Raw genomic sequence first — 27,105 nt, 5'->3', positions numbered from 1 at the left:
ATATAAGGAATTAGGTCAAGATTTGTACTTTAAATTCATTACAAGTGTGCTGAGATAAGCCCAAATCTTATGAATGGCGTGTCAGCGTCTGATTTTCTCATTTTGAGCTGAATCACTTATAACTGCGATGTTTGCGATACTTGGTTAGCTGCATTGTTTCACAGACACAAACATATTCCATAGTGAATGTGTTGACTCAAAGTTATCCACTATAGCACGCGCAGCTTATCCTGTGGAGCAATTTCTGCACCCAATTCAAACGATTTAGAGTCCGCTACATAAACTCAGGGTTTCAGTAATAATTTTTCGAAACAGACTCACTGATGAACTTTACCATAAAGAAAATGTGAATCTTGAAAGGTGTTTTTACATATCCAAGTATCTCCATTCGAACACCCTATATCAAACTATAAGACTTAAAAAATCTTTACACGACTATTCAATTTTAAGCTTAAGACTAAACTACGCCTGCTTACAAAAGTCTCACTAATCCCCATTTCAATACTTTTTATTTGACTATTCTTATATTTTTTCTTTTGACTGTTCTAATTTTTTTCTCTACTTTTTGTAAACCCCTTCTTTATTTTCTACTTCCACGCTCTTCTGCACTAACTCACCTTGGTGGCTGGTACTCTGGCTCTGGTGGTGGCACATGCACATAGACGTGCTTATGCACCACAGGCGGCTGTTGCGGTGGTCCATACACCGGTGGTGGTCCATAGCCGCCGCTGGGCGCCGATGGTTGATAGCTGCTGGGTGGTGGGGCGCTGTAGCTGTCGCGAGGTGGTTCTGGGCGTGCTGCTGCCAAACCAGCTGCTACCAAAACAAGTAAAACCTATGGAGTGGAGCGCGAGAGAGAGGGAGAGAGAAAGAACAATTGGAGAAGATTCATTAGAAGAGCGACTATGACAATTGACGATTCGCTTAAATAAGCGTAAAAATGTGCAAGCGAGAGGTTTTAATTTTGTGATATTTAATTATTATGGGCTTGCTTCATGGAAATATTTTTATTTAAGGCTTTTTATTTATTTTATTTCATAATTAAATTAATATGAAAAATATAAAAAAAAAAATTAAATTAAATTAATCAAAATATAAAATAAACCAAATAAAAAGCATTTTTAATTTTTTTATATATTTTTTTTAGCCGAAGGTCTTTGTTGCTGGCACGGCTAAGCAGTTATTTGTTAAATAATTTATAATTGTACAAAGTTTAAAAAATATTTTTTTTATATATTTTTTTTACTTCATTTGGTTCTATCGTTATTTCGTTAAGTGTATATTTATATTAAATTGTTATTATTATATTTCAAAAATGTATAAATTTTGTTTTTTATGAACTATTAACAATTTTTTTATAAATTAGTTTATAGTTTTAAAGAAATAATGTTAGATTTATTCATTTATTTATTTATTGGAATTAATATAATATAAAATACTAAAACTAATCAGAGAATGAACACCGGTGGCCGAGGTCTACAACGCGAATTATGTTTATTTAATAGCTGCATGAAATTTAAACTTTTCATTAAGTTTTTGCGATTTTTGTGTCTAATTCACCTAAGTTTACAATTCACTAAGTTTCTTATACTTTAATTGTTTATGCCTGCAGTTTACCATTGCGCTATGTGACGCTGACTAATTTTACGCATTTTTTTTTTTAATTTTTTAGAATTTTGTTTCTTACGAATTTTCTAAATTTTTATTGAGTTGCTAAATCTTGTACAGTCTCATTTCATTTTCAAAACATAGTTCGAACTCACTTAATTCAACTAACTGACTACTAATTAAATCATTAACTCCAGGGCCTCCAAAGCGCTCTGGCCGAAAGTAAATCTTAAAAGGACAAAATGTCAATTGATTCAACAGATCAACTACCAGCCTTCTCACAAGTGTTATAACGGGTCATTGCGCTATTGGCACCCTAGCCAGTAGAATGGTTGTACCTTAAAATGACTTCTGCAGGAGTTGTGAAAATGAAGAAGAAATTGAGTCGGTACAACACCTCCTCGGTGCACTTCGGTGTACTTCAAAGAAGCCATGCCAAATATCTTGGCGATTATATCTTTGAAGGCCTGCTAACCTTGCTAACCTAACCTAATCTAATTAATTACATATCTATATATATAAAAAGAAGTTACATTTCCTTGGTAATCTTATAACTCAAGAACCGCCGAACCGATTGACACAAAAATTATAGAGTTCTTTTCTATCTTTGAGGAGGTAGTTTGTGTGAAGTTTGATTGAAATTGGTGCAGCCGTTTCTGAGTTATGACATTTTATGTGAGTAATGGCTTCCTCTCATACGAAATGCCTGTATGGGAAAAACAACAACAAATACACAGCCGCTTATGAGCGTTTCTGTTGTACTGTTGTGGTTGTAAGTGTATTATGTTAATATTAATTTTGAACGAAAATATAAAAAAAAACTGGAGCATTCAAGGAACTGCAAAAACATTTTTAACTTTATTTATTTTAGCATAATTTATTTAGCGTAAAAAATTGAAATGGAAATTAAAGAATCAAAGTTTAATTACAAGTTTTTATCGGCTCTTTCACCTTACCTGTATATAGGTGACCACCACAATCAAATTTTAAAAAAGTACAGAAAAGGCTATTGTGACATCTTTAGAAAGTATGTTGAATGAAAAAAATCAACTAATTAAACTGTTTAAACATTTTACGAGTTCTATAAAGAAAACTTAGTATGAAAAATTTCTTGCGATATAAAAAAAAAATTTTATGTATGGTGGTGCGAAGCCCATTGGGAAATGCTAGTATTTTTATAAATTATCATAAAAGCTTTAAATTATCATTGAAATTGAAGTCAGGTATTCAAAAAAAAATGCATGCGATGTGAAAAATATACTTTTGGTTAGCCGAATGGGTGCAACTTGAAAAATCAAATGTTAAAAAAAAATGTTTCTAGAAGTGGTCACCCCTCGGCAGGCAATGGCCCACTTCCGAATGTTTTTCGGCCATGAAAAAGTTGCTCATAAAAAACCATCTGCCGTTCGGAGGCGGCATAAAACTGTAGGTGCACACCGCAAATAGGAAGAGGAGTTTGGCCAAACACCCAATAAAATGTATAAGAGCCAATTATATTATTTTATTTCTGACATCATTTTACATTTTTATTTTATTGAAAAATTTTAGTTGAGTTTGTTTATGATTTTATTCAGACACAATTTAAATTTTTTTATTTTATGGCAAACTTTTGTTGGAATTAATTTATTTTTTGACTGAAACTTAAGTTATTGGACTATGAGCATATTTCCCAAGAAATGCATTTCAGTTTTTGTAGGCAAAACCTTGGTGTTATACTCAAAAATATCAAATATTTTGTTTATATTTGCGTTGATTAATTAAAAAATTGTATATTAATAAAACTAAAAAAAAAGTTAAATAAATTTAATAAAAATAACAGATTAATAAATACAAAAAAGAAAGAAAGAAATACATTAAATACAATTAATACATTATTTTTTTTATAAATTTAATAATTCAAAGATTTTTAGTTTTAATAAATTTAAATAATTTTTAATGAATTTTTTTTTTATAAAAAATTAAATATCCTAGTTTTTTTCTCACTGTACAGTTAAGTATTTCTTCAAAGTATTAGTATTTCTTCAAATAAATTTGTACTGCGATTGTCGAGTATTTTTTACCGTTAACTGAACAATAAAGAAACTTTCATGAGCCAAGCCAAATCAATCTTTAAAATAAATTATTTTTAATAGATATTTTTGAAATGACAAATAAATTTGAATTGCAATTTTTTAAGTTTCCTTTTGGAAGTCCCTGAGTCGCCTTACAGCTTTAGGTCCCTCAATTTGTGGAAAGACATTAAGATGCACGCCACATATAGGAGGAGAAGCTAGGCCAAAGAGCTAGAAAAGGGTGTAAGCGCCATTTGGATGTAATATATACATATATATATTGGAATTTCAAAGAACTTATGAGCCGAGCAAATTAATTCTTTAAAATGAGTTATTTGGGTAGATTCAAAAATTAAAAAAAAAACTAACAAAAAAAAAAATTTTAAATGAAAAAAATTTTATTATTTGGGTAGGTTCAAATATTAAAAAACATTTTATTGAAAAAAGAAAATAAAAAAAAAAACATTTTTAATAAGAAAACTTTTATTATTTGGGTAGGTTCAAATATTAAAAAAAAATCTAATTAACAAAAAAAATTAAAAAAAAAAATTTAATTTAAAAGAAAAAATTTTTAATTTAAAAGAAAATTTGTTTTTAATTTTTTATGACAGTGTTAATTGTGCACGCTCTTTTTTAGTGTATACACTTAGCGCAAATAAAATTTTTCACAAAAAAGTTATTAAACATTTTTCAGTTGATTTCTTTTCAGCATCATTTTTGCAATAATAAAGTGTTTATGAGCCATTTAAGTTAAAGTTTTCAAATGCATTATTTCAAAAAATTAAAAAATACATACTTTAAAAGAAATTGTCTTGTTAGAAATAAACTGTAAATAATTTGCTGGTTTTTTTTGTTTTTCGTAAATTTAAATTCAACCGAAATTAAATTTTTCTCGAAAAAAATTTACTTGAAAATAAATGAATACGAACTACTTTATGCTTGTTCTGGTATAAGTACGTTAATTTTTATACTGTTATACTTTTTATGAAACAAAATTATTAGTATGAAAAGCACAAAGTTAAATTGAATTATGCGATTTGTGCACAATAACTAAAGGGTCTTCCAATAACAGGTGTTATCTATCGATTATCTAACAATTTTTTATGGCCGGAAATGGAGGGTGTTGATCTGGACAACGTTTATTTTCAACAAGATGGCGCTACGTGCCACACAAGCAACGAAACCATTGATATTTTACGGGAGAAGTATCCGGACCGTGTTATCTCTTGAAGAGGTGATCACAATTGGCCACCAAGATCTTGTGATTTAACGCCTTGTCACTTTTTTTTTGGAGCCACGTGAAAGAGAAGGTCTACGCCAAAAGATGGAATTCGTGAGGCTGTCGAGGACATAGGACAGCCACTTTGCAATTCGGTTATGGAAAATTCCATGAAAAGGATATTGTTCTGTAAGCGTGCCCGTGGTGGTCATTTGCCTGATGTTTTTTCCACTATTAACGGCATACCTTTCTCTTTATAATGAAATAAACATCCGTTCATTTATATTAAAAAATAGCATTTTTCTTTGAATATCAAAATAACACCCCTTATTAGATAACCCTATATTTTGCTTATTTAGGTTATGTAAGAGTTGTTTATAAGAGTTTCGCTTTAACGCAAGCTCTTCAAATCGAATTTCATTTCAGAATTTCATTTCGAGTTCTTTATGTGCCACATATTTATAATAAATTTTTAAGGTTAAAAAAAGTAAAACGAAAAGTTCAACAATTTAAAAAAAAATTGTTTTTAACTAGGCAAAAATTGTTTTAATTAAATTGAAATTGTTTTAATTAAATTGATTAATTGATTTTAAAAATTGTACAATCAAAAGGATTTCATATTTTGTATTATTATTTTTTTCTTTTTTAAATGACTTTAAGTTTAGTTTTTCAGATTTTTTCTTTTTTTTGAAACAATGTTTCAATTTTGTTTTCTTTAAATTTTGTAAAATTGTATTTTTGTAAGTTTTGTTCCATTTTATACTCTTTAAATAAATATTTTTACAATTATTTGATTTTTCTTGAAATTTTATAGTTTTAAAAATATATTTTTTAATTTTATAATTTCAAATAAATATTTTTCAAATTATTTTAATTTTTATTAACTTTTAAACTTTTTAAACAAATATTTTTTAAATTATTTTAATTTTTATTAAATTTTATACTTTTTAAATAAATATTTTTTATATTATTTTAATTTTTATTAAATTTTATACTTTTTAAATAAAATTGAAATTTTATAGTTTTAAAAATATATTTTTCAATTTTATAATTTTAAATAAATATTTTTCAAATTAGTTTAATTTTTATTAAATTTTAAACTTTTTAAATAAATATTTTTCAAATTATTTTAGTTTTCTGTTAAATTTTATACTTTTTAAATAAATATTTTTCAAATTATTTTAGTTTTCTGTTAAATTTTATATTTTTTAAAAATATGTTATTCCATTTTTTTTTTTCATTTTTTGTTATATGTTATACTTATTAAGTAAATATTTTTCAAATATTGTTTATTTAGGGAAGTATTATTTGTATCGCTTGAATTATTTTGCTATGCACTTATTTGTTTGTTTTTAATTATTAAGTTTTTAGAAAACATTTTTTTTTTTACTTTCTTTTCCAATACATATTTTTATTAGCCTCTTTTTCTGTTATTTCTTCATATTTCTTTATATTTTTCTGTATATTTTTAGTCCTATAGAATTTTTCCGATTTTCAATATTTTTTTACAGCTTAAGTTTTAAAAAAATCACTTTTCATATAGAAAAAAAGAAGCAAAGCATCAACTCGTCATTCCACGTACCGCACAAAAACGCTTCATTTTGTTTGAAATTTTTGAAAACTAATTATAGTTTCTTCGGAGGAGTAGTATTTAAGGATGCTCGGCGCTTGCTACTGAAGAGGTTTACCAATGAAACCCAATTAAAAATACACTAGTAAACAAGATACCAAATACACTGTACGGCGCGGCGCGTCTTTCTGCATGACTCTGCTGCGGAGTTCGTCGCTTATATAGGTACGCTTCGCAAAAACCGTTTCGGCGAGCATGCGCCAGCGAAGACGTAGCGCAAGCGCAGAGCAAACTATCTGCGCAAGCGTAGCGTCGTCAGTGCGGTGGGTGGTGGCGGCGGCGACGAGTGGTACGGCAACTTCTTCTGGTGCAACTGAAGAAGGCTTCAGCGTTTTGGATTTTATTTTTGCTTTTGCGTTCATTGCGGCAAATGCTATATTGTCGCACTTGTTGATGTTGTTGCTATTTTTGTGGATCGTGTGCGATCACTTTCGGTTTCATTGCCTCACCACCAAAGACCAAACACCAAAAACCAAAACACACTCAAAGAAAAATAGCAGAAATAACACAAACTCTCAGCAGTTTTCCGGCGATCATCGTTTTGGTTCGTCGATCGCTCATAGTCGGTCGGCTGCTCTCCACTGCTGTCGACTGTTTGACTTTGTTGGTAATGTTTTTGTTTTTATTTCCATTTTATTGTGACTAATATTACTGTTATTGTTTTGAGACACCGGACTTGTGATCTTCTGCCACGCTGCTTAATGATCGTTATGGCGAACTTCATAAGCCACATATCAGCGCTCTCCGATTCACATGCTTTTAATTTCATTTTCGTTTTTCCTTTAAATTCGTCTCTCAATTGCTATAATTTTGTTTCGTTTTTCTTTCTTTTTTTTCTTTTTCTGCTTTTGTTTGTGCACTTCATTCACTTTAACTTAATTTCATCTGCATCTGCAACATCTTCGTCATGCCCCGCAATCTCATGCCAAATGTTGCAAACTCACACAGATGGCTGGCTGGCTGGCTGGCTGGCTGGCTGGCTGACTGGCTGGTAGCTCAGGCTATTAGCTGTCTGCTGGTCTTGCGATCGCTTGTCTTGGGCTAAAAGCCTCAAAGTGGCAGAAACGCGCGGTCAAATGGCTAGCAAACACAACATTCATTCAGTCAAACAGATGCTAGCATTTTGGCAACAACGTTCATTGCCAGCACGATCGCACTTTCGCTGATTTGAAGATCAGTTGGTGCTGATCACCAACAGCCATTGCAGTTAAGCAGCCGCCAACAGTTGTGCTCGTAAATAGCGATTGATGGTTGCTTTAATCATTCAGCCATGATGATCGCAGTTTTAAGGTATTTTGCTCGGCCGCAATCTAAATTTTTTTGTCCAAATTTGGCGGAGATCTTCTTTTATAGTTCTCAGATGAAATTGCAAAAATAGTAATTAAAATTTTTTAAATCACATCTAAGCCAAATAATTTGCAATTAAAGCGGCATTCGGTTCAAATAAATACATGAAAACTAGTCGCGGGTATATACAAAGAGCTGGTTTGATTATTATAGCAGGTAAGGTACGGCAAAGCAGATCCCACTGGGAAAGAACGCATTGTCGTGCCGCAAAACTGCTTAAAACTGCGTCGATTTGAAAGTAAAACAAAAGCGCATGTTTTTCAGTTTATTTCCTGTGTTGAAAATAATGGTTTGTAAAAGGTGCATAACGGTAACAATTAAAAGTAGATCATTAAAGAATGTGTTTCTCTTTTTGCCACTGGAAGAATAGAAAATTTAAACCCGCTAATGACAGTTTTTATACGTAGTTCATCGGATAGCCGGAAATCTGAACTTATGTTGCCGAACTAATATTGAAAAGGAGTGAGTCGTACATACGTACACTTTTTTTATACACTTTGGCGTATCTCATCTTTCTACAATATTCATTTTCCACGGAAATTTTTTAGTAAATCTTATACAAAAAATTTAGTTAATTGTTTAACAAAAATAGCTAAATTAAAGTTTTAGACTTTGTACGAAATTCTCAAAAATTTAACAAATTTTAAAAAAATTATCATCAGCATTTTAACCTTTTTAAGCGAAAGTCTGAGAAAACTTGTCGGTATACAATTTTATAGCCCATTAAAATTTGATATAAGAAACTTAAAGTTTCGAGCCGCTCAAAATCGCATTGTTTTTCAACAATTTTTTTTTTCGCAAACGATATTAAACATTTTCCTCAATACAAATCTCATGTTCGGAGAAGACAACAGTTTATCCAAACAAAAAAAACTTGCCAAAACCAAAGCAATTTGTAAGTGACTTTTAATTTATACTTTGCTACTTTTAAATTGAATGGACTATGCATTTACGTACCCAGTAACTTTCCAGAGGTTCGGTTTAAAAACTGGAAAGTTTTGATGATAATTCATGGAAATTAGTAAAATTTTAGGGAATTTCGTACAAAGTTTGACACTTTAATTTACAACATTTTTACTATATTAATTTGGGGAAAAAGAAATTCATTATTTTTGCATACAATTTTTGCGCAAGTAGTTTAAAATTATTTTATGGTCAATCTTTGGCTGCTGAGCGCTGCTACAACTACTAAAATGCGATCAACTTCGACTATTTCTGTGATTTTATCTACATTTTGGACGGCGGTCCTGCCTGTGCGTGGTGCATCTTTAACATCAAAAATGCCTGAACGGATTCGACGAATCCAAAATTGCACAGAATTAGTATCGGAACCACAAACAGCATTTACAATTTCAGCGGTCTGGCTTTCATTTTCGCTTTACGCTTTTATCAAAGAAAAACTATAAAAAGTACCGAATATTCTCTTTGTTGACTTTCATTGTTAACATCCTGAATGGAACAAAAAACACAGCAAACGAAGGTGGTAAATAGGTGGAAAAATTGCATAGCCAAAGAAGGGTAAAAACAAAAAAACGATGCATCCTGCGATGATGCAATGTTAAATTAAAATTTGAGAAGGCACGCCAAGAAGCACAAAGAGAATGGTAACTCCTAAAACACCCATCCAAAAAAACCCATCGTATTCAAAGCTCTCGAAAGTAAAAGGGTGGTCAGTCAAGGAGGAAAGGAGAGAAGTGACAGAAAAGATGAGATCAAATAGAAATATAGATAGAGAAAGCTAGTCCTGTGAGAATTCTCCAGGTTCTTTGGCAAATCTGAAAATATCCTTCAGTTCGGAACCCGAAATTCGTAACCTTACCGTAGCAAAGGCAGGACACTCACAGAGAAAATGCTCAGTGCTATCCCGCACCTCTAAGTAAGACAGGCAATTCGGGTTCTCAACGATTCCAACGTCATAGGGGTTGTGCCTTTACTAATGCCGACCATATACCGAACTACTTTTCTACCAAGTTTTAGAAGAAAGTTCGATAGTTTTCTGTTCGGGTTTATCTCAAGCTGCAGAGTTCTACATTGGACGATCGTTCTTGATGTAAATTGGATACATAATCGCTAATTCAATTCATGTTTCCTGTAGAACTGATTCCGATTATTGGCTCTGCTCCCTGTGGGATAACCGCTGATCCGCAGTTGGCCAATTCATCGGTAATGTAGAATCGAACAAAACAGTAAAGTGGAGATTCGAACGATTCTATCCTCATCATATGGACGTCAAAGATGATTGTTCGAAAATGTTGATCAATTCATGGACATCGTTAAGTCGGAACGCAATGTGCGCACTTATTCCATTGCTCAAAAATTGAGCTTAAGGATGATTTTAATCACAGAGAAATTCAATCAAAAACAAAACAACTGATGCGTACATCTGAAACGCAAGTACTCCTATCATTCGTTGGAAAAACATGATTGCATTAGAAATGATGTACTATAATCCGAACCGAGAAAGCTCGGTGTCCACATCAACGAAAGTGCAATAATAAAATGTTTTGTAATCTTCATAATCAGTGCCGGATTTACACAAAATGCCGCCCTGTGCACCATGAAGAATGCCGCCCAAATTTTTTAAATTTGTGTGTGCGCGTTTGTATTGTAGTACAGAAAATCGTCGACTACACAATAAACAGGTGTAACAAACAAATTTATTGTTGAGCAAAATTTTTATTGTTTAATTATAAATTAAGTGCTAAGAAAATGTAATAAATAGCATAAAATATAGTAGCACATCTTGAAAAATAGAATCCAATTGAACCCACAGAGCAGCATTCTTACTTAAACATATTATCAATCTTTATTAGATGAGCAAAAAAAGGAATGATTGCTTTTATGAGATGAAGTTTTTACACATCACCTTAAATGCGATCACGTCTGACTTTTCGTACTTGAGGATCGTCATATTTTTTATGTGATTTTTCGAATTCCCATGCTCTGCTAAACGAGCTCCTCCATATCTCTAATCTGCATCAAACAGAAGACAGGTAACGCAATAAACAGACTTCTTACTTGCTGAATAACTAAGCCAAGGCGTTGGACTTTTTCACCATTGAGCAGTTTTCTCTCGAATAATGTTTCCGTCAACTTGCGAGCCTTTCCATCGCTATAAACTCTTTCTGTGATAGAAAAATCGAGCTTTTTGTTCTGACTGCATCCATTTTCCGCTACGTAATCTCTGATAAAGTCACTAATTATCCAGGTTCCTGGATCATCATTCATCATTTTCTCGTTCGACTTGATATCTGTTGTTTCGTCGCTCGTAGCTAGATTTTTAATTTCTTTTTTCTCTTTTGTAGAAGCTAGAAAACAAGAAGTCGTACTGAGAATATCGACATCATTATTCGTTGTCGGAAGTGAGCCCATACCATCAGGTTGAAATAGTGATATGTTACTTAAAAATTTAACAGTCACATCGTTGTCATCTGCAAACGAAGAATTAAAGCAATCATTCAACAGCTGTACTCACTGTACGCGAGTTGTGAAAATACATATTTTCCTCTGGACATGCAATTAATATTAATCCTTATGAGACGTACCTTTGTTCTCTAAGACTAAACAATCTTTTTCCGGACCAGCTTTCTCTTCTGTACCATGTTTTTTCGTGAAACAATTATGTAATTTTGGAGTCTTGTTCAAAACTTCCTTCTCCTTATTATTTTTCTCGAGAGCACGCTTTTTATATGCGTGCCCACTTAGCCTTTGGCGCCCGTCACTCATATTTTCCGTACATATAATATATATGTGAATTATTATCTCCGGAAGAATCAAAAACAATCCAGATTAATTGGAAAAACGTTAAATATATCAAGATAGTATGTTGACTTAGTAGCGAATAAACCGAACAGCTGATCACAGCTGACAGTAGCTTGCTATAGAATGAGAGGGCGTTGCAAACTGCGTTTTAATGGAATTGAAACTTTAGCGCCGGACCTAATTTAAAACTGAGCGTAACTATGTTTAAAAATGAATCAGTTTATTTTAGCTAACATAAGTTAGCTGCGATTCAATATTAACCCTCGTTCACATTTTACAACATCTCGTTCAGAGGAGATAATTTTATCATATGTTGTGACATGAACAGTTAGAAACTAATCCGAGATCAGCTTCTTATTTTCTCCATAAACGTTTTCCCTGAGGTGGCCCCTAATACCCGCCGCTCCTCGAGTATATTTTTTTTTTTTTGTTTTTTTTTTTCTTCTCCAAATTTTGCCGCCCTTGTAGAATCTGCCGCCCTGTGCGCAGGCACCGTTGGCACTTAGTGTAAATCCGCCACTGTTCATAATGTTATATAATATGTACGTATGCAGGTAAATTGTTAACTCATGTGTTTAAATTGCTCATTGTTATCTGTAAATTGTGTGAAAAACAGAAGCAAACCTATAATAAAAGACTTAGAATAAGAAGGAAATTTAATAAGCCATATTTTATGAATAAAATACCACAAATTTAGTCGAAATACTTCATTTTTATTTCATCATGTTTCATAGTCTTTGGGGCTTATGTATGAAACAAGGATGCTAAATTTACAAGGTTTACTCTTTAACTATGGTGAAAACGGGAATTGTGAGGGGAACTTCAGCTGCCACGTCACTTGGGAATTCGGCAGCCGAATTCTGCACGATCATTTCACACATAGTCACACAGTCGTCCAATCAGTCGTTGTTCAGACGGCAATGAAGTGTTATTGGTTGATTTCTTTCGAATATCCCCAACTAAATCTCAATTTTTGTTTTTTTAAACACGTTCCATGTAACGTCAGCCCATGAGCTGATTCTTCTACAACTAATAATTAATACTGCCTTGAATAAATGTAGCATAGGGACTCATCGACAAGTTTTCACAATTCATTTGTTTTTATATTTATTTTAATATTTTTATTTCATCTTTTTAATGAGTTAGTGCGTTGAAAGTTACATCCCTAGCTGACTTCCAGTGAAAGCTTTGTGGCATTCGGTTCAGTAAAAGCGAAGTTATTGCGTCTAAAGTGTCAGTATGTTTGAGTCTTGACCAAAGAGCTAATATCAAATTTTGTTTTAAAATCGGTAAAGCGTTTACCGAAACATTTGAATTCATGAAAAAGTTGATGGCGATGATGGCTATCTCATGCCAGAGTTCATGAGTGGTTTACACTGAGGACATAAATGACAATGAACATACGGGCGCCCAAAATCAGTAATCACCAAAAACTCCATCGGAATTGTTCGTAAATTTATCAAAAATGAACCGCAATCATAGTTGAAATTCGTGGAATCGGAGTTAAATATCTCGAAAACATCGATTTATCGCATTTTAACTGATCCTTTGGGCTTACGAAAGGTCTGTGCACGTTTCATTCCGCACAAGTTAACTGAGGACCAAAAATTGCTCAGAATTCAACATTTGACAGACCTCATTAAAGAGGCGAGCAAACACGAGAACTTCCTTTACAACATTGTAACGGGTGATAAAACGGGGTGTTTCCAACATGAACCTGAAACTAAGCGTCAAAGTGCAGAATGGAAGGCCCCAGACGAGCCAACACCTAAAAAATCGCGTTTGGAGAAGTTAAAAATCAAGTCGATGCTCATTTGTTTTTTCGATTCTAAGGGAATTGTCCACAAGGAGTTCGTGCCAACGGGCCAATGTCCGTCAATGCCATTTTCTATTTTGGCGTTTTGAAGCATTTGTTGCTTCACATTCGTCGAATTCGTCCTGAAAACCGCGCAGGAGGAAGCTGACGCTTATTCCATGATAATGCACCATCTCATCGATCCACTCTTGTGACTTTGACTAGAAATCGCATTTTAACCATCAATCACTCACCATATTCGCCGGATATGGCTCCCTTTGACTTCTACCTATTCGGTAAATTGCGTTTTGCCATGAAAGGAAAACGTTTTGCGTCTGTAGAGGCCATACAAAATGTTTGTACCGACATACTGAAGGACATTCCGGTCAATGACCTGAAACACTCTTCCAAAAAGTTTTTAGATCGCGCAAAACAGTGTATCGAAACCAGAGGGGGCTATTTTGAATAAATAAGCTCTAAGTTAACAGAACAAAGTTCCTGTTGTTTCTATTATAGCTCAGGTATGTAAAAAATTACGTCATTTAAATATCCACCATGAGCACTTCTACAGATAAAATCCACCAAACAGTCAACTCATAAATGCCCAATTGTTGAGAACGTCGAGTTATCGTTGTCGAAGGTTGTTCAGCAACACTTTGAGCTCCAGCAGCAAATTCTCAACAGAACGTCTAGCTTTTGGTCTGCCAGCTCTTTTTTTATAATCGACAGAGCCAGTTTGCTGAAATTTTCTCACCAACCTTTGAATTATCGTCGACTCACTCGGATGATTATTTCTACGAAAAAATCACGAAATTTGCGATATGTTTTCCTTTCCTAAAGATAACCATTTAAATTATAAATTTCAAACATTTTAACGCGTTGTTCTATCGTATAAGCATCTATGGTTACAGTTGTACATCTGTCTACTTGATAGATGTCAAAGATGGCATACAAAAAGATGCCGTCTAGTAATTATTCACTAACGTCATTTAGATGACACCCTTGAAAGGCCTTTTGTAATATAGTGCAAGTTTCAAGTAGGTAAAAAATCGCTCTGATTTTCAACAATAATTTTTGTGGATGGTGTTTCATGCATTCGTTATATGCAGAAAATGCACCAGAAAAAATTAGTATAAATCTAACCAATCGTAAGTTATCAATGGTTTTAGAATTTTCATTTAATCTCGAGGCAATTTAGAACAAAATGGAGAATACAGTTGCCAATTTATCGATAACTTCATATCAATATTGCATGCCTTGCCATGCCATTCGAATCCATTGTGACATTATCCCATTGATTATTATTATTTCTGTCAATTTCGCCAAATGTCAATTAGTGGCATCCGTGTTACCATATCATATTTTAGGATCGTGAGATCCATCAATTCATAACTACTTCCTTGCGCTCATGCAATTCCATGTAATTGAAAATGTGTAACAAATCGAAAGACACTTGTAAATCAGCTCATCATTACGCAACACAAAAATTAAAGTACTTTCACCAATAATGATTTTTTGTTTCTGTTTTTTGAACACAAAATCTGTAACAAGAAATCTTCAATCAAAGCATTTTGTGAATCGGAATGTCAAATGGAACGGCAGTTAAGTGGCAATATTGACAACGCGGATGTGTGTGATGATGCAATATTGCTACAACAGGGTTTACAATTATTTGTAACAAACCAGCGAAGAAAAAACAAAAAAACAAAAACGAAAAAGAACAACAAGAAATACAAACAATGTCATGCCACTTGAATTCGAATATCTCAAAACCGAAATCAAATCATTTTTGCTGCTTATTTGACCATTCTATGCAAATGCAGATGAAAAGCTCACAATTTTTGAGTTATTTTCCTTAAATTTTTTCCCCCTTTTTGGTGCTGCGCATGCATTTTATGAGCTACAATTACCTATGACAATACAATTTTCCAATATGAAAGAAGTGTTTTGTGTCGGGAATTGCGTCAAATTATTTTCATCTGGTTTTTTGTGTTTTTTAATTATTTCTTTTATACCCATGAAGAAGTGAGTGTTTACAGCCTCATTCGAAAGTGGAGTGAATCGCCGGCATGGAGTGCAGTGGAGGTGCCAATTTACGCATTACGCAAGCGCGCCAATGCGCCACGACTGGCACCCCATGCGGCGTGATTCCCAGCCGATAGCGATCAATGCGCGCGAGCAACAGCAACAAATTTATTTTTTTCTTTGCCGTTACGCATTTACATACATACATACACATACATACAACCATATATTTTGCCTTCTTCCTCCAAACAGTCACAATACGACAGTTGTTATTGACATTAAAAAATCGCTGACCAACTGCAAGCAAATGGGCAAAAACAACCAGAAAGCGAAGCAAAAAAGTCGCTCGTTTCGAACGCAGAAAGGCAAAGCGAAGCACTAAAAGGAGGTGAAAAAAGCCTAAATGCGAGCAAAATGAAGTGGCGGCAGTCGAATCATAGTCAGCCGATCGTGTTTGCATTTGTTGCCGTTGTTCGTGTTGTTGTTGCTACATCGTGCTTGTTGCTACTGCCAAAGTGGTCAGTAGTCGTGTGCGCAGCTGATGGGAAAATGACAATCGGTAACGTCAAAGAAGAAGCAGTAGCAATAGGTTAGGAAGCTTGTTACTTGTTGAATGCTGCCACAAGTGCAACAACAACAACTATGAAAACAACAGCAACACAGCACTACGCATGATCCAGCGATGTTCCAGCAACTACAAACCAGCGATGCTTTTTTACAATCACTTTAAGCCAACTACTTTACTTTAAACTGGCTGCCACGGAAGAGACTGCAGAAAAAATACGAAATGAAAATAATAATAAACCCTTGTGTGCGTGGCAAGAAATGAAAAAAAACCAACAGATCAATAACAGTGTCGAATTTCAAACGAAATTTAAGTTTTTATTTATAAATTTTCCAGCTCGGCATCGCCTGTCCGGACAGCTATACCTTGCCATTCTAATGTGCTGTCCATGCAGTCGATGCCAATAAAACGATACTGTACTGTGTGGTGGACTATAAACGCTAGGTCACCACCATTGTCTCTCTCGGGATCGTGTCTGTGCACGTTATAGCCATTCCTGGTGATCAGAGAGGACCTAGCGTGCAGCTTGGTTTCCTGGATCGCAGCTATTGGGATACTGTGTCGGCTCATAAATTCAACTATCTCGTCGACCTTACTCGTGAGTCCGTTGCAGTTATATTGATGAAGCTTAAAGCTTCTTGATAAGGTAGTAGTAACTCGGGGGGTGAGGGACGTTGGGCCTGCTGTGCATTCCGCTGTAGTTATTGCGGCCTGATGGTGGTGGGCTGCCGCGCCAACGTCGTCAGTTGACCACTCACGGGTGGTGCGCAGACCGGAACATCTCCGAAAAGAATTACATTTGACTGATGTCAGGTTCCGAGGCACTCCGCTCTGACACACTGAACAGACTGTGCGGGGTACCAAGAGCTGCTGGTTTGTCCCCGCGCTGGGGTTGGAGCAGGAGGGAAGGAGATGGACTAAGTCGGGGGAGTCGTGGATAGGCTCCTTACCGTGGAGGTATGGGTTGTGGCGGCGGTTGGTGGTACCGGCCTATCAGGGGGGAAAAGTAGTAGTAGAGTAGTATACCGTGTGGACCATTCCTTATGAGTCTTAAGGCCTGAACAGGTCTTAAAGTGGCTCCACCCGTTGCACTTATTGCATCTAACCGAGGTGGAGTTCGGGTGGAGCCTTTTATGGCATACACAGCAATAGAATACCTCTGGCCCAGAGTTGGATGCAATACCAGCCCTGAGGAGAAGTATTTAGAGCAAAGTTGCTGCGAGGAGTTGCTCCTGTGACATAAGGGCTGGGGTGATATACTATTTACTAGACAAGGCTAGTTTACTAGGGCGGCAACCCTTGGTCGGGAAAAACCCGAGTCATTCCGGTAACGTAGAACCGGCTGCCATGGGAATGGTTAATTTTTTATTCATACGTAATGCCGGAGCATTTGTAAAAGAGGAGGGAATATACCCTTTTCTACAGCTTAGGTTAGATTAGCTTGACTAAGTGACAGCAATGTCATATACAAGTAGACCATAAAACTAGTTCCCATGTTGCAAGAAGAATATTTATTTATTGACACAAATTTATACAATAACAAATTACAGTATAAACTTTATAAAGGACGTAGTACAATGGTCTCCTGACTTAATGCTTAGACTTGTCCAACCCCCACAAATTATATCTAATATAAGCGACACCAGCTACGAGGTTTTCAGACGCATCCAGAAGAATAGAGGGCTTAGAAGTGTAGGATGCTGGTTTCTAAATACACGAAGTCTTTTACAACCTCGAAATTATAACTGTCAACAGTGACGTTGGTGCCGATACGCGAGTGCGCCGACTGTTTGTTTGAAGACAGGAGGTACTTCGTTTTGTCCTCGCAGATACGTTTAGCGAGTCTTAAAAAATTGCCAAGCCTCTTTTCTGTCAAACCACTCAACGAAGAAACGAAAACACAGGGCAACTAAGGGGCAATCTGCAATCCGTGGGGTGGTGAAATAGAAAGTCCTGCAGAATTCTCTTTGTTCTACCTTTGCTATACGTTTTACAAGTTTCATTTTGCCCTGTTAGACTTCTACTTCAAAGGGAAACCTGTTTTCTAGAAAGGATAAGTCCATGGGCAGACATGCAATACTTTAGAGCTAGTGCACAGCCACTGAGTGAGTGTTCTCTTTTTCGAAACCGATATGATAATATTCACGAAGAAATGGGTGATCAGATTCGAGGTGCTTTTTCCAATAGACAGATCACGCGTGACTACTGTCAAACTAAATACATACTTTTTTTTAGTATTCATTGAAATTTCATCATGGAAAGATGAAACGTTTACAAATCGTACAATTATATTACAAAAATCGACGCTCTGTGAAAAGTGTTCATCGCGCGCTGAGGTCAACTTATGGCGTACAGCGATGAGGACCATTTTTGGCTTAATGGCTACATCAAGAAGCAAAGTTGCCGTATTTTGGGCGGAAGAGCCCAAGGACAGCCATTATATCCGTTGAAAACAACAATTTGGTGCGGCTATGGGCTGGAGGAATCATCAGCCCATATTTCTTCAAAAGCGAGGCTATCACCAATGTAACAGTGAATTGCGAATGCTATCGCGACATGATACACGATTTTTTGTTGCCAGAAATTGAAGTCCGTTTACACCACAACATTCGGTCGCCACCAGCAAGACGGCGGATGGCGCTACTTGCTATACAGCTCGTGCAACGATGGATTTACTGCGTCGTCATTTCGGTGAGCGTTTTATCTCTTGTCTCGGACCGGCCACCAGGATCGTGTGATACCACATCTTTGGATTTTTATTTGTGGAGGGTATGTAAAGTCTAAATGCTTTGTGGATAAACCAGTTACGATTGAGGCTTTGGAAGCCAACATTACCAAAGTTATTCACGAGATGCCGACCGAAGCCCTTCAACGAGCCATTCAAAATTGGTGTTTACGGATTACCGAATAATGATGCAGTTACGGCCACATTTGAAAGGGATTTTTAAAAAATAAATGTCATGAATGGTTCTAAACAAAAATAATAAGTCAATCTGAACTTTCGTTGTTGTATTTCAATTTAAAATCCGATACCTCTAAATCAGCCTTTACTTTAAGATATTTTCTTTTAAGCCATACGAAGTGAAGCTCGACTGGTTCAAAAGCTTTCGTATGGTTCTTATATCCAGCTAGCTAAGGCTATTTGATGGTTTTGATAAACTTGAATTGATGTCAAATACCATTACAATGCACACAAGGGTTAAACAGAGCAGAAAGAGAAATAAACAAATTGAGTTGCAACAGTAAGCTGCAATTGTTAGCTGCTACAAGTGCACTGATTTTGAGCATCCACATTTTGGTCAAGTTGTCGGTCGCATTCCAATTACAGCAACAAACTTGCAGCTGCACTCAATACATTTAGGAAGCATGAGCCAGCACAGACACATTGTCGCGAAGTAGCCGCATATGCCGTTATCTACAAATACATTAGCAGCGCGGCAACACAGCAGAAAAAAATTACAATCATCACACGCCGTACGCTGCTACAGTCAATGATGTGACTACATAAAAAAGCAACAAAATGTTGAGGAATAAAAACGCTTCACATTCAGCGTTAAGTGCATGTTTTTGTTATTGTTGCTGCTACCATTATTAATGTTACGTGCATCAACAGCGGCGGCTGCTGATGTAGTCGATGATTGCACTTGAGGCTAACATTTGCAACTGTCGCTGCCGCTAACTCAGCCTCTGCCACTACTACGGCAACCGAGTTCACATCGAGTGCAACCAAATTCAAGTGCGTGATGTTGCAACAATCACAATGCAACAAAAGTATTGGCTGCTACCAAGCGCGAGTAGCCACTGGAGCGACAATTGCAACTGCAGGGGCAATAAAATTGCAACAATATCGTGCCAACGTCGTAATGTTGGCAACATTAAACATAAAAAATTAGTGGCAAAAAAGTGTCAACAGCTATGCTTGCGGCAAAAGCGATAGCGGCAGCAGCAGCAACGGACAAAGTGGCGGACATTTGCGTAATAACGTGGCTGAATTGGCTGGAGGCTCTCCTAAGGGAAGGCAGTAAGCGGACTGATTGCGGATTTATGTTTCCAACTTGCAGTTGGAGGGAAATGAACTGTGTGTGCTACAAAATGTAGCATGTGGATTTATATTCATGTATATATGTATGTATGAGTATGTACCTAAGGGCCATTAATGCTCTTCAACGCTAAGTCTTATGCAGATTAAAGTAAACGAAATATGATTAGTGAAACCATTCTCGCTCGCTCTCAAGAACCAAAAGGTGAGGAGTGTGGACGAACTATAAAACTAGTATCTGTATCTCCTTCGGGCAACGTTACTTAAGTTGTGTCACTTTACTAAAGATTGAGAAAGTGGAAGGAGCTAGAAAACTATGATCATTTTCTTGATTGTATGTACAAAGATTTTGCGGAAGATTTTTGAACCTTTTCACGTTGGTGGTGGCAAGTATCGCAGGCGAAGGAACAATGAGCTATATAAGCTTTACGGCGATATTGACATACTGGAATGATTAAAGATCCAGCGGCTATGTTGGCTGGGTCATGTTGCCCAAATGTATACAAAGGACCCGGTTCTGAAAGTATTCGATGCGGTACCCGCCAGTAGTAGTAGAGGGAGGCGTCTTCTACGTTGAAAAGATCAGATGAAGAAGGATTTGGCTTCACTTGGTACATCCAACTGGCGTCGGTTAACACGAGAAAGAAACGACTGGAGCGCTTTTTTAAATTCGGCCAAAATCGCGCAAGCGATTATCGCGCCAATCAATAATGTTTATCTAACTTTCTCACGTATAATATCATGCGGTGTCAAAACGGAAACGAAACAAACGATCGGTCCAGTTGTCAAAGGATAATGGAGAGAAAGCATAACATTGTGCTACCAAAGCACATCCCCTTTGGATGAACCGTTCGTAATCATCCCTAAAACGTTATGCCTTAAAACGAACTGCCACTCTCACATCTAAGAAGACATCTGCATAACTGTAAGAAGGACCTCGAACAGAGCTCCTATAAACAGAGTCCATTAGAACAAAGCATTCAATGAACTACACGAGGATGGAGTCTGAAAATGCCTCCGCATACTGTCTAATATGATCGTATTCGTCGCCCTTCTAAAATGTATACGGAGAAGATAGTATGTAGTACCTAGGCAAACTAGAAGTATACTACCTTAATTATTCATGGAATAACGCAACCGTTTCAGTAGTTTTTCACCTATCTAGACTGCGTGCTGATGTCTAAAAAAAACCCAGCATGTGGGGTAGGTCCAAGTGTCTCTTCTAACCCTTCGAACTCGACGATTCTAGGACGGGAAGTAGTCTGAAGCCTGGGAGACCAAGGAGAGCCATATCGTCCGACAACTCTCCTTTCTACAATAGTGAAGACGCTTGAGGCCGTCCTACTCCCGCTCTTCACAAAACACCTGATTCCAGCTACACGTCAACAAGTCTCCCGTATAATGCACAGTTCCACCACAGCATTCACACTGAGGTAACCGCGGACTTCAACAAAATCCGCACCTGCGAGAGGGCTACCGTTGGATAGTGTTCTTTCACCTTTGCTTTTCAGTTTCTATGTGTAGAAGCTCCCCCAACCACCAGAAGGAGTTTCACTAGACTCCTATGCTGACGATTGTTCGTTAATGGCATCCGGCAATGACATCGATGATTTGTGTTCCAAAGTGAACGTTTATGCCAAACTTTCTCACTTTTCTCTGGCAAGAATCTGCAACTTTCTCCCACTGGATCCACAGCGACCCTTTTTACTACCTGGACAAAGAAGATCAAACTGCAGGCAAAGTTGAAAGTACACGACACGTCAACGGTTAAATTTTGTGTATCTCCTTCTCAGCGCATATAAACCACAATTGCCATTAAGGTCCAAAACCGTAACAGGGTCCTCAAATAGTTAGCTGGCAGCACTTGAGGCAAAGAAAAAGAAAAAAATGTTGCTGATGACATTTAAAGCAATTGGCCGGTCGGTACTAAACTTCGCTATCATCGCGTAGTACTTGTGATTCGCAGTGGACAAAGCTCCTGACCTGTCGAAATACTGCTATCAGAACAGCCATAGGATTTCGCCTAATATCTGCATTGCAACACCTTCACAGCGAGACTTCCATGCTCTAGGTCAAGTAAAATGGTCAACAAATTATTCCAGTTGGATTGTTACTATAAGAATTATCACTGCAGGCACCTGATCCACCTTCTAGACGAAGCATCTCTTCGATTACACTGACGGGATCCACGACTGCCACTACTGAATCAGACACTATATAGACAGGCATTAGACGGTATTCATCGGGAGACTCCCACCACCTGCCTATACTCCTGACCCGAGAATGCCGTTATCGGAGTCAAACCCCCACCCATTGCAGAAGAAGCGCTTCAGCTGCCTCGTGAGATCCGCGTAACTTTGACTCAATTACGGTCTGGATATTTTAGCAGGTTAACCTCCTGCCTATGCAGAATCGACCCCGACATACTCAAAATATGTCCGGCATGTGAAGTTGCTGCGTACGATACTAACTACCTATTCATAGGTATGTCCTGTTAAACCCACTCACTTAGCACCCCTCTCCCTCCAACCTGTCGAAGCAGCACGTTTCCTGAGCCTGCCGTTAGATGGCGATCGGTGATCACACTGCACTGACAGGAGCTAATGAACTGCTATAACAACAACAGCTACAACAGCTACCCAAGCAACCATCCTATAGACACATTGGCAGTGTATTCATTTGGCATCAATAAATAAATAGGTAATTGGCGCGTACACTTCTGTTAGGTGTTTGGCCAAGCTCCTCCTCCTCCTATCTGTCACGTGCGTCTTGATGTTGTTACATAAATGGAGGGACCTACAATTTTAAGCCGACTCAGAAAGGAAAATGGTTTTTATGAGAACCTTTTCATGGCAGAAATACACTCGTAGGTTTGTCTTTGCCTGAAGAGGGACTATAATTTGGGTGTTTCATGCACGAAGATTCGAACCTGCTCTCTCTCTATTCTTAAACCTACTCGAACCTACTCTACTCTACTCTTCTCTCTGTGAGTTCCGAATGGTAGTCCGCATCTACCCAATCGGCTACGGCGGCCTCATATGGGGCTTTACGGCATATGGGACACATTTTTATAGAGGTATAAATGATCATTTATTAATATTAAAATTTCTGTATTTACACTTTGCTTTTCAAGCTTACTTTTCTCAATGTTGCCACAAACAATTTTCATTCAAATTCGCAAATTCTTTAACAATTGGCATATCATTTCTCTCATTGCTCCAAATTTTGTCGATTAATGCTTGCAGAATTACTTTTTCTCGACTAATCTCGCATCGATGTGACGTCAATAGAATCGACAATTTTGTTGTTAAATGCTTACAGAAACGGACTACTGGTTACAACAAATACTGCATTCGAAAGAGAAGGCTCGACACCTGTTAGCTGAAAAAGTTTGCCCACAATTCCCTAATTGGAGAAAATACAACTGTAATTGGTATTTAATCGATGATATGTAGCTAAGCTAAGCGATAACTGAAAAAAAAGTATTTCTAAAAACGATTTCTAAACAGTAGCAGTCGCCTACCTTTGGCGCATGGGAGCTTCCTTCACAGCAGCGTCAGTATCGTTATTCAATATCCACACCACATCTGTAATAGATTACGATTATTCACGATTATAAGTGGAAAGACTTAGGTCAAACACAAATAAAAAACATAAAAATCTGAATAACCGAGAGGAATTGATAGCCACTTGCAGCGGAGTTTCAATGTAATCCAAGTAATAAACTCAACGACTTTAATTAATTTCAAACATTTCGTTACACTATTAGCAACGTGTTGTTTATTCAAATAATAAGCGTTAAATTTACAACAAAAAAAAAAGAAAAAAACCTAATGAAATTAATGACGAACTTTAACCTTAATACGACTGAAACTGATTTAAACAATGCGATAAAGTGGAGAGAAGGGTTTTGCTCATTAAAAGTAAAGCATTTTTTCAAAGTAAATTACATTTCAGTTAAAATCTTTATATTTTATAAAAAATTTATTATTTACTTGTGACTAAATTTGACTGAATATGTTTAAGACCATAATGAGCTCGTAAATTTATAAATTTTAATTTAGGTGACCTTCAATTTGCCAAAGTTGCAGGGGCTGGCATAGCAAAATGGATGAGCAGACAACTTTCGATGCGCTTCATTAAAATTATTGTTAAAATTAACTTAGCAAGCCATTAGAAATGAAGCAAAATAATTTCTTAGCATATTTTTATTTAAGTAATAAGCACAGATATTCACTTAGGCTGTAATGTAATGGATGTTGAATTCAAATGTAAGAAAATTTACTGCAATGGCCATGCGAGTTGCGGAGAGGCCTGCCTCCCTTCAAGTAATTATTATGGCCCATGATGGAATGGTGGTGCGGTAAGCATTTGTAAAATTATTGCATGAGTACTTAACTACATATACACATATATACACATACACATACATACATACTCGCATACATAATTTTTTTTGTCTTCTCCGATACGTGCAAGTCGTAACACTCACTCATTAATGCCTACAATGTTGACCACATAAAGCTGCTGTGGCTGCTGTTTTTCCAACAGTCACCGCCACCGTCACCGTCACCCGCTTGCCACTGTAAATCCCACTGTTAATAGCCCAAGTCGGGTTAATTTTAAATTGGGTTGAGTGGCGCACAGTTCAACTTCGAGTGTGGAGGCCTTTGATTTCTCGGAGGTCGTCATCGCAGTGGTCACAGCAAGTCAAGTGAGCAAATCGTTGTAATGTAAAATGTTGCACGTTATGTTATTTTGTTGCAACTATATAAACAAGCATTAATTACGTATGGCAATGCAAAGGTACATATGTAAATATGGTATTTATGCCTGCATGGTATGGTATGTTTGGACAGATGTAAGCGCACACACATACATACACGCATACATCCATGTGTACTATGTAAGAGCTAACCCAGTGTTGTTACTTCCTCCAAGCAAGAGAAGCTATCACGGCAAAGCTTAGTGCGAGTAGTCATACGCACGTACTACATAAGTACTTGTGCATGGTAGGTATACAAATAAGTACATATGTACATACATATGTACACTATTACTTGTACGCTTAGTAATTTATCACGCGCTGAAGCTGACCAACCAGTGGGATGACGCAAGGTTTATAGTATTTACTTGTAATATTTTGTTTGTTTAAATTTATTTAGTTTTTTTTTATTTAAATTTTCTATTTATATTCATATTTCTTATCGATAATTTTTGCGCCGTTATGTTCGGATATGTCATGTTATGCTTCATGTTATGTTATGTTATGCCATTTTATGTTTTGTTATTTTTTTAATTTCTGTTTTATTTTAATTTTATGTTTCCTCATGCAATGTTATGTTCTGCCACTTTTTAAATTTCTGTTTTATTCGTTAATCCATTTTATTTAATTTTGCACGTATTTATTTAATGTTATGTTATGCTATGTTACGAATTTTATTTATGTTGTGTTATTGTAAAAAACGAATTTAATTATATTTTTCATAACTTCATTTGTGTTATGCATTTATGCTATTTTGCTAAACATTTCTGGTGAACCTTTTTGCTTTTATTTTTATTAATTTGTAAAGGGTGGTTAAATTTCAAGGGCCGGTATTGATTTTGTATAAAATACAATTTTTTTAGGAAATTATTGTAATTTCTCTTTATTATGATAAAGAAAGAAGTCCAACGGTGTCAAATCACATGATCTTGGCGGCCAATTGACATAGCCGCGACGTGAGATTATTCGGCCATCAAATTTTTCGCACAAAAGAGCCATTGTTTCGTTAGCTGTGTGACAAGTGGCACCGGCCTGTTCAAACCACATATCGTCCACATCCATATATCTTCCGATTCGGGCCATAAAAAGTTCGTTATCATCTCACGATAGCGAACACTATTCACAGTAACTGCCTGACCGGCCTCATTTTGGAAAAAATACGGCCCAATGATGCCACCGGCACATTGGTTTTTCGGCAATCACTCTTGGATTATCATTCGCCCAAATGCGGCAATTCTGCTTATTGACGAATCCACTGAGGTGAAAATGTGCCTCATCACTGAAGATGATTTTCTGCACGAAGTGCGCGATATGCATTTTGATTTGAACGCCCGTTTTCATAATAAGTCTGAATAGCTTTAACGCGTTGCTCGATTGTGTGTCTTTCCATAGTTCAGATTGAGTTAGTCTGAAATTGAAAAATGTCAAATGAAATGCAGAAAAAAGCTTGATTTTTAGGTGTGGTTCACATTCAACATCGGCCCTTGAAAATTAACCACCCTTTATTATTATTTACCATTTTTTTATTATTGAATTTTGTTTTTACTTACTTTATTTAAAATATGTTTTAATTTTTATTTATTTATCCCACCGATAATTTTTTCGGAATTATGCTCTGCTTTTTAATGTTTCCCTCTGTTATATTCTATTATGTTATCTGTTATTTTTTTTAATTCTTTGTTTTATTTGTTATACTATTTTATTTAATGTTGCATGTTTTTATTCTATTTTATCTTATGCTATGCTATGTGCTGTTATGTTTTGTTGCGTTATCTTATGTTATTTCATGTTGTTTTACGTGTTAAGGTATGTTATGATATACTATGATATCTGAAGCCATGTATCTTATGCTATCTTATGTTAGGCTATGTTGTGCTATGCTATATTATGTACTGTTACATTCTGCTGCGTTTTCTTATGCTGTGTTATCTAATATGGTATATCATAGTTCATTATATCAATTTGTCAATCTATTTGTTTTTATTTAATAAAACCTTTAACCCGCGGCCCCGCTCGCGTAGCAGTAGTTTTGAGGGATTTAGGATATGTATATAAAAGAATTACAAACACCAATTTTATAGAAAATAATTTTTTATTAATAACCATAATATTACAATACCCGGCATCCGTTGCTAATGCCTTGTTGAATAAAATCAAAACAACCAATCAGAAAAATATCAAGCAAAATTATTTTTATTAATTTTCTATCTCAAACCGTTTTTGAACTTTGCATTTGGGTCATAGTTGAACAGCTTATGCGGATTATGAAGTCTAGAGTGTGCTATATATAAATAGTGAG

The 27,105-nt window shown here is 35.9% G+C and overlaps 1 protein-coding gene and 1 long non-coding RNA gene across 2 annotated transcripts in view; both read right to left on the bottom strand.

Moving 5' to 3' along the window:
* The window catches only part of LOC129248625 (uncharacterized), a 31,968-nt gene extending 25,343 nt beyond the window's left edge, over nucleotides 1-6,625 (bottom strand). Inside the window, exons 1-2 of the mRNA XM_054888248.1 lie at nucleotides 6,461-6,625; nucleotides 618-835 (exon numbers count right to left, since the gene is read on the bottom strand). Coding sequence (XP_054744223.1) covers nucleotides 618-835; nucleotides 6,461-6,478 — 236 coding nt within the window. The 5' untranslated portion in view covers nucleotides 6,479-6,625. The remainder of the gene's footprint in view (nucleotides 1-617; nucleotides 836-6,460) is intronic.
* Nucleotides 6,626-11,076: 4,451 nt separating this feature from the next.
* Nucleotides 11,077-11,531, bottom strand: LOC129247004 (uncharacterized). The gene is made up of 3 exons (XR_008582531.1): nucleotides 11,401-11,531; nucleotides 11,230-11,286; nucleotides 11,077-11,163 (listed from the first exon to the last, which is right to left on the bottom strand). It is a non-coding gene; the product is annotated as an uncharacterized LOC129247004 (long non-coding RNA).
* Between the last annotated feature and the right edge of the window lie 15,574 nt (nucleotides 11,532-27,105).

This window comes from Anastrepha obliqua, chromosome 5 (genome assembly GCF_027943255.1).
Source record: "Anastrepha obliqua isolate idAnaObli1 chromosome 5, idAnaObli1_1.0, whole genome shotgun sequence".
In the NCBI taxonomy this organism is placed as follows: domain Eukaryota; kingdom Metazoa; phylum Arthropoda; class Insecta; order Diptera; family Tephritidae; genus Anastrepha; species Anastrepha obliqua.
Note: the sequence above shows the minus strand (reverse complement) of the source record. Positions and strands in the feature narration are given on the sequence as shown.